The 16,334-nt window shown below is 41.5% G+C and overlaps 2 protein-coding genes across 3 annotated transcripts; both read left to right on the plus strand.

Annotated features, from left to right (window-relative positions):
* The first annotated feature begins 1,491 nt into the window (after positions 1-1,491).
* Positions 1,492-7,110, plus strand: LOC115162388 (phospholipase D4). 2 transcript variants are annotated; one of them, XM_029713651.1, is made up of 11 exons: positions 1,492-1,561; positions 1,636-1,727; positions 1,868-2,040; positions 2,194-2,377; positions 2,457-2,577; positions 5,132-5,259; positions 5,356-5,556; positions 5,783-5,922; positions 6,044-6,209; positions 6,303-6,399; positions 6,559-7,110. In XM_029713651.1, the coding sequence occupies exons 2-11, from the start codon at positions 1,653-1,655 to the stop codon at positions 6,762-6,764; spliced, it is 1,491 nt and encodes a 496-aa protein (XP_029569511.1). In that variant the 5' UTR covers positions 1,492-1,561; positions 1,636-1,652; the 3' UTR covers positions 6,765-7,110. The 2 variants fall into 2 exon arrangements, with proteins under 2 accessions (XP_029569511.1, XP_029569512.1); XM_029713652.1 differs by having other exon boundaries at positions 1,515-1,561; positions 1,660-1,727.
* A 52-nt stretch (positions 7,111-7,162) lies between these two features.
* On the plus strand, positions 7,163-16,334 carry LOC115162389 (signal recognition particle 14 kDa protein). Its single transcript, XM_029713653.1, has 5 exons — positions 7,163-7,314; positions 7,755-7,827; positions 13,074-13,186; positions 14,827-14,859; positions 15,033-16,334. Exons 1-5 carry the CDS (start codon positions 7,291-7,293, stop codon positions 15,120-15,122), a joined length of 333 nt encoding a protein of 110 aa, XP_029569513.1. The 5' UTR covers positions 7,163-7,290; the 3' UTR covers positions 15,123-16,334.

The raw sequence follows: 16,334 nt of genomic DNA on the forward strand, positions 1-16,334 counted from the left end.
TTCAGGACTTCTACCATCTAGCGCCATTTGGAAAGTGTTTGTTAGTATTGCCGATAGGTTTGATTGTCAACCTGTCAGTTGATTACACAGCTGTCTATACTGTGGTCAGCGATATCGCAGTGCTGTTTACTTTCTGTTCCCTTCTTGATTCCCCTTTCTCGGTTTAAATTGTGATCCGTGGCTTCAATTTTGCTGAAGTTTATCGTTGAAACATCTAGTAAAGGTTTTTGTGTGTGTCCTTTCAAACTATATAAACTAGTGACCCGCAGTGTTTGGCATTATACCCTGATAAAGACTGCTTGGCTGTCGAAACATTGGTTCTAAAACTATTGCATCGGAGCTCCTAGAGTGTGCGGCTCTCAAATGCCCTCTGACAGTTTTGCTTTCTGGAGATATTTCTTCCAGTTTTATTGCTGTACACTCCTTCATTCCTTCAATAAGAACACCACACTAGCTGGTCTCCTGTTTTGTTGATGCCAGTTTATTAGGCCTATTATGTGCAGTGTCAAAAGCAAGATGCACATGCTGTTCATTGTTTTGTTATAATCTAATTATAATTGTGAGTGACAATTAGCAGAAATTCTGTGCAATTATAAATTAAATAAACATGTCTTATGTATGTACATATCTAAAAGTTTGATCTGGAGATGACCTCCATCTAGTATTTTGCACTATTGTAATACCATCAGGACCATTCAACATTATATGCTGAGAAGCTACACTTTAAGCCCCCCTTTTTACTAATGGGGTTGTGTTCATTCTTTTAAAGATTGTATAAATGCTCTCCTGTCCAGAATGAGAGGAGGCTGAAAGTTCAATGAAATTGAAGGACTGCAGTCCACCACAAGTGCTTTCCTCTTTTCTAACCAATTTGTGTAGCTGTACATGAAGTAGTAACCACAATTTCCCTCAGTGCCACACAGCCTTTTAGGATATATTGTTTCACGCCACAAAGTACAGTACTTGTTTACACCCATGAGCTCAGTTAAATCTGTCTCTCTGAGCTTTTGATTGCTATGGCTCTGTATCCCTTGCAGTTCTTCATCAAAAGCTCCAGTTAAATTAGAAATATCTTGGTGTAAGTCATGAGTCCCATTTTGTTAAACCTGTTCGTATCCCTTCAAAGTCATCACCATGGTTTGGTTGTTTGGCTTTTGCACCCTAAATCAAAAGGTTTCCACTTTATTTTTTATTGACGTTTTCCAATAGATTAATTCTGGAAAAGTTATCATTTTGTGCATCATTTAGAAAATGGGATTCCATTTTTTGTAATAAACTGATTTGTAATCAATTATGTGGTGTGCTGTCATCTTCATAATTTTTATTCCAAAGCCACTTGTTTGATATAGGCCTAATATTGTAGAACTCAACACATTTACATGTTTTACAAGTCATTGTATTTATATGTCTTGATCTGTCAGAAAGAGAAATGAAAGAAAAAACAGGAACCATGTATCTTACTGTGTACAGTAAATGTCATACGTCTTAGTTTCATATCAGTTTCTGTGGACTTAGAGGAAGAACAAATCCCTTGAAGTAGACAACACCTGCTTTACTCTGTGTAAGTCATTTTTGTATGTTAAATGCTGTTTAAATCTATGTTTAAAATTATATTGATGATCAATAACATTTTAGGTCTGAATTTCAACGGGATGCCAGGAACATCAGTGCCAGAGATGTCCTCTCCTTACAGGACTTTACATGATAGCTATGTTCCCAACCGAAGGGTAAGAGTTGCTTGTCAAGCATTTGTCAAACTTTTTAGTAGAATCTTATTCTAACTTCTGTTCATATTTATGTTGAAATCTATTTTTTCTGTCCTCATTTTTCATAAACATCACACTTGGTTGTGTGTCCGTGCTCTCAGGGCTCAAAACGGCTTGTGTCTATAGCTGTGGTTGTGGGATGTTTGACTGCTTTGGGTGCACTGCTCTCCTTTTCAATATTGGACAAATGCACAGAAGAAGAGCATTTCCAAAATGACAAGCTCTTCCAAGAAACAAGAACTGATCAAAATAACATTTCTGATGAGCAAAGCCGGTGAGCTTCATGTACACAGTATACGTTTTTGCTTTAACACAATTGACAATGTAAAACAGTGCCATTTTTTTCAAGGGAATTGGATGCTTTGTTTCCAGTTTATAATCATCCCCAAAGACTAGTAATTAAGAGGTCCTGTTGTGAATTCCTCAGAATTATCCTTGTGGAGAGCATTCCCCTGTATATGAAATATGACGACAATGCAACCTTTGGGACCCCAGTGGACAAGGCCTGGAGAGATCTCCTGTCCATGGCAACCAACCAAGTCGATGTGGCTTCCTTCTACTGGACTCTTACCGGTGATGACATCAATATGAACTCTTCCACTGACTTACCTGTGAGTTCTAAAAAAGCCATTGCAGGCAAATTCATCCCTGTAAATTTGCCTGCACTTTATCTACTGTCATCATCAACAGGGAAAGGACATACTGGAGCAGCTTGGAGCTTTGCCTTCCAGAAACGTATCGGTGAGGGTTGTGACGAGTATTCCCTCTATGCTGACAAACTCCACAGATCTACAAGTTCTGAGACAGAAAGGTCTGAAAACATCCCTTAAATCAGTGTTTCCCAACCCTGGTCCTCCAGTAGCCCCTACAGTACACATTTTTATTGTAACCCTGGACACACACACCTGATTCAACATGCAAACTAAAAAAAAACTTTACTTAATTAGGCAAGTCAGTTAGGAACAAATTCTTATTTACAATGACGGCCTACCGGGGAACAGTGGGTTAACTGCCTTGTTCAGGGGCAGAATTACATATTTTGACCTTGTCAGCTTGGTGATTCGATCCAGCTACCTTTTGGTTACTGGCCCAATCCTCTAACTACCTGCCGCCCCAAATCATCAAGCCCTCAATGAGTTGAATGAGGTGCATTTGTCCAGGGCTACAATGAAAATGTGTACTGTTGGGGGAACTGGAGGACCAGGGTTGGGAAACAAATCAAATTGTATTAGTCACATGGCCAAATACAACCTTACAGTGAAATGCTTACTTACAAGCCCCTAACCAACAATGCAGTTTAAAAAATATGAAAAATAATAAGAAATAAAAGTAACAAGTAGTTAAAGAGCAGCAGTAAAATAACAATAGCGAGACTATATATACAGGGGGTAGCGGTACAGAGTCAATGTGCGGGAGCACTGGTTAGTCGAGGTAATATGTATATGCAGGTAGAGTTAAAGTGACTATGCATAGATAAAAAACAGAGTAGCAGCAGTGTAAAAGAGGGAGGGGGGGCAATGCAAATAGTCTGGGTAGCCATTTGATTAGATGTTCAGGAGTCTTATGGCTTGGGGGTAGAAGAAGTTTAGAAGCCTCTTGGACCTAGACTTTGGTGCTCCGGGTACCGCTTGCTGTGCGGTAGAGAGAGAACAGTCTATGACTAGGGTGGCTGGAGTCTTTGACAATTTTTAGGGCCTTCCTCTGACACCGCCTGGTATAGAGGTCCTGGATGGCAGGAAGCTTGGCCCCAGTGATGTACTGGGCCGTACGCACTACCCTCTGTAGTGCCTTGCGGTCGGAGGCCGAGCAGTTGCCATACCAGGCAGTGATGCAACCAGTCAGGATACTTTCGATGGTGCAGCTGTAGAACCTTTTGAGGATCTGAGGACCCATGCCAAATATTTTCAGTCTCCTGAGGGGGAATAGGTTTTGCCATGACCTCTTCACGACTGTCTTGGTGCGCTTGGACCATGTTAGTTTGTTGGTGATGTGGACACCAAGGAACTTGAAGCTCTCAACCTGCTCCACTACAGCCCCGTCGATGAGAATGGGGGCGTGCTCGGGCCTCCTTTTCCTGTAGTCCACAATCATCACCTTTTTTGTCTTTTTTTATTTTATTTAACCTTTATCACTTTGAGGGAGAGATTGTTGTCCTGGCACCACACGGCCAGGTCTCTGACCTCCTCCCTATAGGCTGTCTCGTCATTGTCGGTGATCAGGCCTACCACTGTTGTGTCATCAGACAACTTAATGGTGTTGGAGTTGTGCCTGGCCGTGCAGTCATGAGTGAACAGGGAGTACAGGAAGGGACTGAGCACGCACCCCTGAGGGGCCCTTGTGTTGAGGATCAGTGTGGCGGATGTGTTGTTACCTACCCTTACCGCCTGGAGGTGGCCCGTCAGTAAGTCCAGGATCCAGTTTCAGAGGGAGGTGTTTAGTCCCAGGGTCCTTAGCTTATTGATGAGCTTTGAGGGCACTATAGTGTTGAACGCTGAGCTGTAGTTAATGAATAACATTCTCACATAGGTGTTACTTTTGTCCAGATGGGAAAGGGCAGTGTGGAGTGCATTAGAGATTGCATCATCTGTGGATCTGTTAGGGCGGTATGCAAATTGGAGTGGGTCTAGGGTTTCTGGGATAAAGGTGTTGATGTGAGCCATGACCAGCCTTTCAAGCACTTCATAGTGTTCTTGGGCACAGGGACTATGGTGGTCTGCTTAAAACATGTTGGTATTACAGCTCTCGGACAGGGAGAGGTTGAAAATGTCAGTGAAGGCACCTGCCAGTTGGTCAGTGCATGCTCTCAGTACACGTCCTGGTAATCCGTCTGGCACTGCGGCCTTGTGAATGTTGACCTGTTTAAAGGTCTTACTCACATCGGCTGCAGAGAGCGTGATCACACAGTCGTCCGGAACAGCTGGTGCTCTCATTCATGTTGCAGTATTATTTGCCTCGAAGCGAGCATAGAAGTAGTTTAGCTCATCTGGTAGGCTCGTGTCACTGGGCAGCTCGCGGCTGTGCTTCCCTTTTGTAGTCTAATGGTTTGCAAGCCCTGCCACATCCGACGAGCATCGGAGCCGGTGTAGTACGATTCAATCTTAGTCCTGTATTGACGCTTTGCCTGTTTGATGGAGGGCATAGCTGGATTCTTATAAGCTTCCAGGTTATAGTCCCGCTCCTTGAAAGCGGCAGCCTTTTAGCTCAGTGTGGATGTTGCCTGTAATCCATGGCTTCTGGTTGGGGTATGTACGTACAGTCACTGTGGGGACGACGTCATCGATGCACTTGTTGATGAAGCCAATATACCTTGTATATTATCCTACTGTATTTGAATCTTTAAATGTAATTTCATTGGTTTTCTGTAGGAGTCCAAGTAAGAAAGGTGCACTTTGGGCGTTTGACTGGGGGTGTACTCCACAGCAAGTTCTGGATTGTTGATAGGAGACACATATTCCTAGGAAGTGCCAACATGGATTGGAGGGCTCTTACACAGGTAAAGGTCTAGTGATGATATAATAGACTTACCTTTGAATACTCCACTCGCTTTGCTCCTACATGTGTCATGACAGGTAACAATGCACTATCTTAGGTTAAGGAACTGGGAGTGGTGATCTACAACTGCTCTAGTCTGGCTGAAGACCTCCAAAAGATATTTGAATCCTACTGGGTGATGGGTCATCTCAACAGCTCCATCCCAGACCCTTGGCCCTCCAAATATGACACTGCCATCAACAAAGAACATCCCCTGCTGTTGAAGGCTGATAATGTTTCAAGCAAAATCTACATTACAGTGAGTCACTTCTGTTTCACTTCCCCATTCTGTGCTTTCAGAGGGCCCAGATCATAAAACCAGTAGCATCTGAATAAAACCTGAGAGAATTAAAGAGTGTGCCCATTGTCCAACACATAACAGGTTGAATGGAGATTTCTTTCTCATCTAATGACCATCACATCACAGTTCTACTCATCACAGACCTCTCTTTCTTCCCATGGCATGTCTGTCCTCTCTCTCCCAGGGTTCTCCTCCCTCTTTCTGCCCGACATCTCGGACTCAGGACCTGAATGCCATCCTCTCAGTGATATCAGGGGCGCAGCACTTCATTGATGTGGCAGTCATGGAGTATTTTCCCACCACACGCTTCATACACCCTCAAAGGTGAACCTACTGTCCTACCAGGCTCATAGCATTTTTCAATACGCCCTTGAGTTTTACTTACAACTCTGCCATCTTGTTTTATTGTTAGATTCATTTAATCAACCTCTAATTTATCCTTTAGGTACTGGCCGGCCATCGATGATGCATTAAAGAGAGCTGCTTTTGAGCGGAATGTTAAGATCCGTCTGCTGGTCAGCTGTGGACGTGATTCTGATCCAGCCATGCTGCCTTTCCTTCAGTCTCTAGCCTCCCTGAATTACCCTGCCCATAACATCAGCATTCAAGTGGTAGGAAGACACATATAGCCTACATGTATTATTATTCAACCATGAGGTTGTTTTCCTTTCTGTACTGTAATGCCAGATTGTCCTCTTTTTCAGAAACTGTCCATTGTGCCAGTAGGGAACCAGTCAGAGATTCCCTACTCCAGAGTAAACCATAATAAATACATGGTGACTGATAGAGTGGCATATATTGGTAAGTGTTAGACAGGTGTAACAACAAGGCCTACAGTAGACTTTTCAGAAAATAGTTCAATATGATGCTACTTTATTATGAACAGACACAGTTGAACTGTATATATGAAGGCATTACATGTAATGAACAGGCTGAATTTCCAATCCTTCTGCCCCTCAGGGACGTCTAACTGGTCTGCTGACTACTTTAACACCACAGCTGGAGTGGGGCTGGTGGTTTCCCAACACACACCAAACTGGCCCTGGGGGACCCAGGCTCTGCAGGGGCAGCTCAGAGCAGTGTTTGACAGGGACTGGCACTCTCAGTTTACTGTATGTTTTGCTGACTTGGGCCATCACCCTGACTGTGCACTCTCAAAAGGATAGGTGCTTTGACTACCATCCATACACTTAGCTATAACAATGTTTACTTTAGAAAAGTAAGGCTTAGGGAAATAACAGTAAGCCTGTTCGGCTGCTTTTTCTAGCCTTGGGTTGTTTCTATAAGGGACGTTGCAACTGAACACATGATTTGCATCATTTGTTTGTTAGGCCACTTCATACCTTTTTTTCCTACTGAAAATGTACTTTGGAATGTTATATACTTCACTGTGTTACCTTTCGCAAGCTGATAAATGCAGTTTCGTGATGTACTTTATTGCTCGTTATTTTTGCAACGAAATGATGTATTATACAAGTTAATTAATTTGAAATAAAGGCAGCAAAAGACTGAGCTCTGTGTAGTTTATTCAAGGGGTTGTGTTTTTTTCCTCTACAGTAGATGGCAGTAATGTACATTATTCAGCGTGTACTTTGTAAGTTGAAAGGTCACGGAGCAGAGTTTCATGTTGTAGTACGTGTGCTTCTGACGGGCTAGCCAGCTAGCTGAAGCTACAGAGTTGCAGTGGGAATCATGGTACTGCTTGAAAACGACTCGGTATGATAGAAAGCACCATCGACTAATGTATTACATCTTAACTAGATTCTGTCATTATTAGAAGACTGGTTTAATTTGATAAGTATTGTGCATTGGCATAGTGGAAAATAAACCACGTCTGCCTGCTAGCTTGCTCTACCGCTATAGCCACTAGCCAGCATTTGCTAACTATTTGTTTAGATTGCTTCTGTGGTCAGCTTTATAGAATAAGACATACTGGACACGTTTTTAGTTAGGAGTAGCTATCAAGATAGCTAGGTCGTAGAGGGAGTTCGAATAAATATATCTAACGTTACACACACGGATATATGTCGGCGAGTTAGGTAGCTAACGTTAGCTCATTAGCCAGCTGGCTAGTATTAACGTAACAAGCTACCACCACAGTTGATGCCACTGTTAACGTTAACAAACCTAAATTACATCTGATTATTTTCCTCTAGTTTTTGACGGAGCTGACACGGCTGTTCCAGAAATGCAGGACCTCAGGCAGTGTTGCCATCACGTTAAAGAAATGTAAGTTCTCAGATCTTGTCAGCTGTTATTTTTTTGGTGGCCGAGTTTATCCTTCAGTTCTTCAAGGAAATGTTCATATTTGGCCTATATCCTCTTTTGAGCTCAACCTCAGAGGTTTACATTTACAGTGAGTTTATTTATTTATACATTTTATTTTACTTTTTGCAGTTTATTTTACAAGCAAACATGCATAGACAAAAACAATAAACGACTTAAAGCAGCAATATGTAACTTTTTGGGCGACCCCCACCAAATTCACATAGAAATGTGAGTTATGGTACTAACGTTATCATTCTCATTGAACGCAAGTCTCTTAGAAACGGTAGATATGTTGTGTGTACTATTTCTTTGCTTCCCGTTAAGTTACATTTTTGCCTCTTCCTTTCAGTTTTGTACACCAGCTTCAAAACAGCTGAAAATACAATATTTTTGGTTATGGAAAATATATTTCAGAGCTGTTTAGACAGTAAAATGATACTCTACACTATACTTGCTTGTTTGGTCACGCAAACTATTAGAATTTTAGCAACCATGAAATGGCGTAGCGATTCTGATGGTGCGTATTTAACATGCATACCTTTTTAGTGCTGACCCTATTGTCTATTGTTTGGCTGTTGGTCAACCTGAGATTTTTTTTTTACTCGAGCAGTAGCAAATATATATATATTTTTTATGGCACGAGACGCCTGTCTGATTCGCGCCCATCTCAGTGAACTAATCCATTGCGGAGGCCGAGACTAATCCATTGCGGAGGCCGAGACTAATCCATTGCGGAGGCCGAGACTAATCCATTGCGGAGGCCGAGACTAATCCATTGCGGAGGCCGAGACTAATCCATTGCGGAGGCCGAGACTAATCCATTGCGGAGGCCGAGACTAATCCATTGCGGAGGCCGAGACTAATCCATTGCGGAGGCCGAGACTAATCCATTGCGGAGGCCGAGACTAATCCATTGCGGAGGCCGAGACTAATCCATTGCGGAGGCCAACAAGGTCTGTGAGGTAAAATGCACGTCTCGCTCCAGAATGCACTCTACTGCCAATTTGTGCACGTTCATTGTTTCATAACTTAATTGTGTGAATTGGTTGCCTTGATTGTTAGTGTATCAATTCACCATTACATATTATCAGTAATAGCCTATATTTCCCATTAATTTCTTATCTACAGTTTTTGTTTGGTTATGGTAATTTCTGTTAAAACATTCAATATATTATTATTCCTGTCTTTTACCATTATCGTTGTCAGTGGACACGTTGTTTTCAGAGCGCACAACCTATTGCTACACTTGTGAGAAACAAGTTCTGGTTCATTACATTTACAAGTTATGTCAATTAATGTTGAGTAAGGACTTGCACTGATTATGCATAGAGGTAGGCTACCTGGCCTGCGTGTAAATGTAGGCATATAAATGTGCCCATTTGGGGATCTGATAGTATTTCTGATTGGCTTAACGCACCACCACTAATGAGCTGTGGAGCTTCTTTACATTTACATTTTAGTCATTTAGCAGACGCTCTTATCCAGAGCGACTTACAGTAGTGAATGCATACATTTCATACCACATGACTTCAGCATTCTGATCGGTTTTATGTAATAACTTGAAAAATTAGGTGCAACTTTGCATTGAGACTTTGGATGAGTATACTAATGCAAATCCATGTTACATGTGGTTAAGTGTATGCTACCTTCCCTTTAAAGTGACAAATCGGTGTCAAAACATAATTCCTCTACGTGGAATTGCCCAAATAAGCCATCAAACAAATAGTTATGGATACAACTCCATATAGTCCCAACACAAGCTTTTGTCAATATCTAGTATACTGCGTGTTATTGTTTCAGTGAACTTTCCGGTTCCTGCAAACTAATATTTGACAGATTATCACTTTGGGTGGTCACAAACCTGATTCTATTTGCACCTTATTCCATGTAATAATGGTGCCACTATGGAAATAACATTAGTGTACCTATAGCCTAGAGAGAGCGTGGCTTGATATTTATTTTTCTCGAATGACACTTTGCTACATAAAAAAAGCTAAATGATAGACAAGTGTCATCAGCAGACTTTTGCTTGATGTAACCTTGGCGTCAACTATGACCAACCTGATCAGAGGATTTTCCGTTAGAGCTACTGCATGGCTGGATGTTCACTGTGGAAGGGAGGCTTGACCTCTCCCAGGGAAGCTTGTTCTTCCCTTTGCCTGCACTGACAATTCTCCTCTGCAGTGGAAGGTCATCAATGAGGGAGCCCAATCTTCCATAACCATGATACAGCCTGTCAGTCTGGTTCCGTCCTGATGCTCTTGGCACTGCTGATCCGCCCACCATTGAGCACTCACTCCAGGTCAGCTCCTGACCCAAACTGTGGTGACCAAAGTAATGTTTTCTTCACCTCAAACAGCAAGCAAACAAAGTCTGTTTTTACATGCATTGAGAATGACAATAGTTCCTCAATGTATTTGAAAAATCTTTCCAGAGCTCACTTGCACGGGAAACTCTGAGGGCCCAGAACATTTTATAAATTGCAAGTTTGCTAGCTGAACTTCTGGCTGGACCCAAGTTGATAGTTGATACAATGTTTCAAGTACGTTGCAGAAAGGCCATGTGTAGCCAATATTTATTTTTATTAGGATATTTTCTATCCTTTTTATTTGTTGCTTTGTGTAGGCTATTCTTTACAAAGTTGGCAATATAAGTTACTTTTTGGGTTTATCATTTTTATTTAGGTTTGGATAGAATTTTGATTAACCACATGACAATGATTTTTAGATACGAAGACGTTATTATAAATTAAATGAAACTGTTCCACGAAAATATGTTTAAGAATACCATAACTGGGACACAGATCGGTAGAAATTGTAAGATAAATTGGCATTCCACATGAGAAAGGTTACCGACCCCTCGTGTAGCCTATTACCGGCATCTTCAGGAGCATAACGGCTGCGAAAGCCAGTAAGACCTGAAGGAGAATAGTCGGGGTCAGGTTACGTTTTTTCGCTTCTGGTTATCTTGATCTCTGGCTCCCTCTTGAGTCATTTGTGGTGTATTTCATCAAACTGCATCAGACAAGCGTATATTTGATTTCATTAAAACACATGGGGTGTGTCTATATATGGAAAAATACACGGTAAAACATTTCTACCAATCAATTGGTCGAAAGAACAGACGGCTTTCGGTCACACACTATTTTTTTTTAGTCGGGGACAGTCGTAATACCTTTCCACCTAGATGAATAACATCACATATGCTCAGACCCAAATGTCCCCAACGTATCCACACCCAATGTTGTTTCTAATACTTTTAAGACTACCGCATATGACTTTAAATTGTGTTATGTTTCTGTTTGTTGCCAGATTTTTTTCAATATTTAAATAATAAAGCATTTGATTCATCCATTCTCTTAACGTTAGAGTATCATTTAACTTCCGGTATTTAAATAATAGCTTCTTCAATATGTGACACCCAATGGTTTGGACAGTATTGTTTATCTTATCTCACCACACTCCCATATGCCATGTCTTGAAATATGCCGATAGACGGATTAAGCGTACATTTACATTGTAAAACGTCCGACAGCCAGCTTTCTAATTCTGCTCATAACTTTTGGACTTTATAACACTCCCAGAATGCATTAATTATTGAGTCATTGTTAGTTTTACACTTACGACATCTTGTGCCAATATCAGTTTTTATTTGTTGGTTCCAATAGTTCACTTTTTTTCCCTAAAGTATCTTTTTCTGATTCAAATAGGATTCCCTCAATTTTGCTCTGATGTCCAAATTTTGACCTGAAAGCTTATGTGAAATAAAACTTTTAAGTTGCATACAGTACATTTGAAAATGTCTACATTGGTCAGTCCAAAATTGCTTTTTAATTCTGGCATGAAAATATTTCTTTACTTTTACCACGTCATTTACGGTTTCTATGCCTCTAGTTTTCCATGCGAGTCAATTTATCAGTGAATTCTGAAAAGCTATCTAAGGCTTGTTCCATAGTGGGGTGTTTTTAGGGAGTAATATTGGTTCTTTGTACAATCTGTTTCATTTTCTTCCATGTTATAGTGTTCTTAACTAAGAAGGTGTTAATTTTCTTAGCTCCATCCTTTGGGGATGAGCAGGGATATCTTCAATATGTTCCTCTTTAAATCAAATCAAACTTTATTTGCCACATGCGCCGAATACAACAAGTGTACACTTTACCATGAAATGCTTACTTACAAGCCTTTAACCAACAGTGCAGTTCTAGAAGAAGAAAGTATTTACCAAGTAGGCTAAAATAAAAAGTAATAATAAAAAGTAACACATTAACAATAACGAGGCTATATACAGGTGGTACCGAGTCAGTGTGCAGGGGTACAGGCTAGTTGAGGTCATCTGTACATGTAGGTGGGGGCGAAGTGACTATGCGTAGGTAACAAACAAACAGCGAGTAGCAGCAGTTTACAAGAGGGGGGGTGTCAATGTAAATTGTCCGGTGGTGATTTTTATGAATTGTTCAGCAGTCTAATGGCTTGGGGGTAGAAGCTGTTGAGGAGCCTTTTGGTCCTAGACTTGGTACTCTGGTACCGCTTGCCGTGCGGTAGCAGAGAAAAGTCTATAACTTGGGTGACTGGAGTCTTTGACAATTTTATGGGCTTTCCTCTGACACCGCCTATTATATAGGTCCTGGATGGCAGGAAGCTTGGCCCCAGTGATGTACTGGGCCATTCGCACTACCCTCTGTAGCGCCTTACGGTCAGATGCCGAGCAGTTGCCATACCAGGCGGTGATGCAACCTTTAAGGGTGCTCTCGATGGTGCAGCTGTAGAACCTTTTGAGGATCTGGGGGCCCATGACAAATCTTTTCAGTCTCCTGAGGGGGAATAGGCTTTGTCGTGCCCTCTTCACGACTGTCTTGGTGTGTTTGGACCATTCTTGTGAGATTTGTTTATGACAGTTTGCTGTTTGATACGTGGACCTAGGAAGCACTGAATTGAGTAACATAAGTTGTTATTTAAGTAAATAGAGGCGCTACTTTGTCCCAAAATATAAAATACAATTCTATGGGGAAAGCTGTCCATCCCTGGTGCTTTTCTCAGCGCGAATGTTTTAATTGTGTAATATTTATTTTTCTGTGATCTTCCATTTTTTTTTTTGTGACTCTATCTGCTGGTGGTTTTTTCAGGGTTATTGAGTCTAAGGCTGTAGGATCAGTCTAACTACAGTGAGTAATCCTGTTGACCTGTAGTTTGTTGTCACAAACTTTATAGATGATGGGAGAACCAAACCAGTCCCCAGAAAAGGCCACCCAGAGAGTTATGAACCAGCAGACAACAAGTGTCTACTCAGAGCGTCAGACGGCAAGAAGAAAATCAGCACAGTGGTAAGTATACAACATCTTGTGGCAATGAAGTGATTTATGATGGTTTGGTTGATATTTAGAATAAAATATTTTTCTTACCTAGTCAGGCAATTAGTCCATACATCTCTACTTAGTATTTAGCCAGACTAGATTCCAACTCAACGCTTGCGTACAGCTGCACTGGGGTCGGACAGACTTCCTGTTTAGATTAAGACACTGCGGAACCGGTGCGAGTTTGCTTGTTTTTCAGGAAACTGCCCTTTTCGTCCTCATGCTCGGTTGCATAAGCCACAGCCATTTTGTAACGGCAGTGTCAGCCAATCAGCTCCTTTGTTGTTCAAAGCGACGTGCCATTCCATAATGGTTGCTGTGGCTACTGCTAGCTAGCATGAGGACGAAAACAGCAGTTTACTTAAACTAGCACTTAAAAACGTAAAAATTCTGAGCGCAACGCAATTTCACATCCCTGGGTTGAGGTGCATTTTCCGAGACGGATCTGCGGTGGCTTAATTTAAACAGGAAGTCTGTCCGACCCCAGTGCAGCTGTAAGCAAGCGTAGGGTTGGAATCTATTCTGTCTACTTTGTAATCAGATGTTGTCCATTGCTCTTGGGTGTTCTGACATCAAATCAAAGTTTATTTGTCACGTGCACCGAATACAACCGTTGTAGACCTTAGAGTGAAATGCTTACTTACAGGCTCTAACCAATAGTGCAAAAAAGGTATTAGGTGAACAATAGGTAGGTAAAGAAATAAAACAACAGTAAAAAGACAGGCTATATATAGTAGCGAGGCTACATACAGACACCGGTTAGTCAGGCTGATTGAGGTAGGATGTACATGTAGGTATGGTTAAAGTGACTATGCATATATGATGAATAGAGAGTAGCAGTAGCGTAAAAGAGGGGGTTGGCGGGTGGTGGGTGGGACACAATGCAGATAGCCCGGTTAGCCAATGTGTGGGAGCACTGGTTGGTCGGCCCAATTTTAGGTAGTATGTACATGAATGTATAGTTAGTGACTATGCATATATGATACACAGAGAGTAGCAGCAGCGTAAAAAGAGGGGATGGGGGGGCCATACAATGCAAATAGTCCGGGTAGCCATTTGATTACCTGTTCAGGAGTCTTATGGCTTGGGGGTAAAAACTGTTGAGAAGCCTTTTTGTCCTAGACTTGGCACTCCGGTACCGCTTGCGATGCGGTAGTAGAGGGAACAGTCTATGACTGTGGTGGCTGGGGTCTTTGACAATTTTTAGGGCCTTCCTCTGACACCGCCTGGTGTAGAGGTCCTGGATGGCAAGCAGCCACTGTTGTGTCGTTTGCAAACTTAATGATGGTGTTGGCGTCGTGCCTGGCCATGCAGTCGTGTGTGAACAGGGAGTACAGGAGGGGACTGAGCACGCACCCCTGTGGAGCTCCAGTGTTGAGGATCAGCGTGGCAGATGTGTTGCTACCTACCCTCACCACCTAGTGGCAGCCCGTCAGGAAGTCCAGGATCTAGTTGCAGAGGGAGGTGTTTAGTCCCAGGATCCTTAGCTTAGTGATGAGCTTTGAGGGTACTATGGTGTTGAACGCTGACTTAGCTGTTGAAATAAATCCATATGATTTGCTATACCTTGCAGACAGTAGTGCTAATCAAAGTTTTCCTTTTATCTCCAGGTTAGCACCAAAGAAGTAATCAAGTTCCAGATGGTAGGTACTGACATTGGTATGGTTTTTGTAACAAATGCATTACTGGAGCACTGAATGCTCATTGTCTTGTTTGACTAGATCTATGTAATGCTAAAAATGATTTAGCAAATAATTTACACATGTTCCTCTTGACAAACTCCTCTTGTCTGTTCTCTCTCTTTTCAACTTGTCAGGCATATTCTAACCTCCTGAGAGCACATATGGACGGCCTTAAAAAGAAAGACAAGAAAAGCAAAAACAAGAAAACCAAAGCCACCCAATGAGCAACAGACTCTTTCATAGCATACTGGGGGAACCCAGACTGGCCTGTACCACCTCCAAGGTGCTCCAACTATCATCTCTACTTCCTGCTGCTGGCTGCGGCCCACAATCTTCCACCTGGGGACTGCTTTGACATCATGCCATTGTTTACACAGCAATGTCTCATCCCTGGCCAGTGAATGGCATCGGTCTATAGGGATGAAGAGAAAGCTGAGGAGTTTAACACTCAGAGAGGATACTATAAGTGAGCTGCCTTTTTAGATCAACCCCCCCCCACCCCCATGTCAACATCTCTGGTCTGGATCCAAGTTACACAGAGAGCTGCATCGTTTATGTAGTCACGGAAAGGATGGAGCGCGTTGATAAAATGCCTTTCAAATCGTTTTCATTTCATCTACTACCCATTTAGTCAGCTCGGTTTGCATGCATCAATTTGATTACATTTTCACTAAAGTTCTGATTTACTTTCCAACTGGACCTTGTCTTAACCGTTTATGGATAGATGATTAACTATATACTAACTATGAGTGAAGCTGCCACATACATTTGTTAGGATTGGGACTGAATGGTTTTTTTGCCATTTGGAAAATGTTAGATTATTATATTTTATGGTGGAAAGTGAGATACAGAATTGTTTTTATTTTTACTTAAGAAGAAATTATTAAATGGGTGAGTTCCTTATTGGTCCAATTAGTTGTTCGTCACTCATTTGTCCACTTAATGAAGGTGGTAAATTCATAGTTGTAAGCTGTAAAGAGAGGATCCAAAAGTTAGCTGACACATTGTACTTTTGAAATGTGTAAAGTTGTATTATCAATTCAAATGCAGAAAAGCTGCAGCCTCGTAATTTGTAGGATGTATTTGCCATGTGATGGAAGATTGAGTGAGGGGGGAAAAGTATTTAGAAACTTCTGAATAATATAGTATATTTACTGGTAGCTGAAAGGCATATTTGATTTATGGATACAGACAGCCTTATACTTGATCAATTTAGTTTTTAATCAACAGGCTTGATTTTCCTTACTGGGTGTAAACCTAACCATGATAATTATCATTAAGGATTATAATTACTTTCCAGTGAATGACACACAGCTGCAGCTTTTAACACAAATGTCAGATGACTGATGTCATCGTTTATCACAATGTCATTGATGAGGAATACAAATTGTTACTGTAAAATGAGAAATAAAGTGCATTGTTGGAATAAATAACAA

This window comes from Salmo trutta, chromosome 25 (genome assembly GCF_901001165.1).
Source record: "Salmo trutta chromosome 25, fSalTru1.1, whole genome shotgun sequence".
In the NCBI taxonomy this organism is placed as follows: domain Eukaryota; kingdom Metazoa; phylum Chordata; class Actinopteri; order Salmoniformes; family Salmonidae; genus Salmo; species Salmo trutta.

Excerpts from the sequence above, each read along its gene's own strand:
- LOC115162388 (XM_029713651.1), top strand. The coding sequence starts at position 1,653 with ATGCCAGGAACATCAGTGCCAGAGATGTCCTCTCCTTACAGGACTTTA. Across the intron at positions 2,578-5,131 it reads ACAAGTTCTGAGACAGAAAG|GAGTCCAAGTAAGAAAGGTG; the intron begins GTCTGAAAACAT and ends GGTTTTCTGTAG. Across the intron at positions 6,400-6,558 it reads TGATAGAGTGGCATATATTG|GGACGTCTAACTGGTCTGCT; the intron begins GTAAGTGTTAGA and ends TCTGCCCCTCAG.
- LOC115162389 (XM_029713653.1), top strand. The coding sequence starts at position 7,291 with ATGGTACTGCTTGAAAACGACTCG. Across the intron at positions 7,315-7,754 it reads TACTGCTTGAAAACGACTCG|TTTTTGACGGAGCTGACACG; the intron begins GTATGATAGAAA and ends ATTTTCCTCTAG. Across the intron at positions 7,828-13,073 it reads TGCCATCACGTTAAAGAAAT|ATGATGGGAGAACCAAACCA; the intron begins GTAAGTTCTCAG and ends CAAACTTTATAG.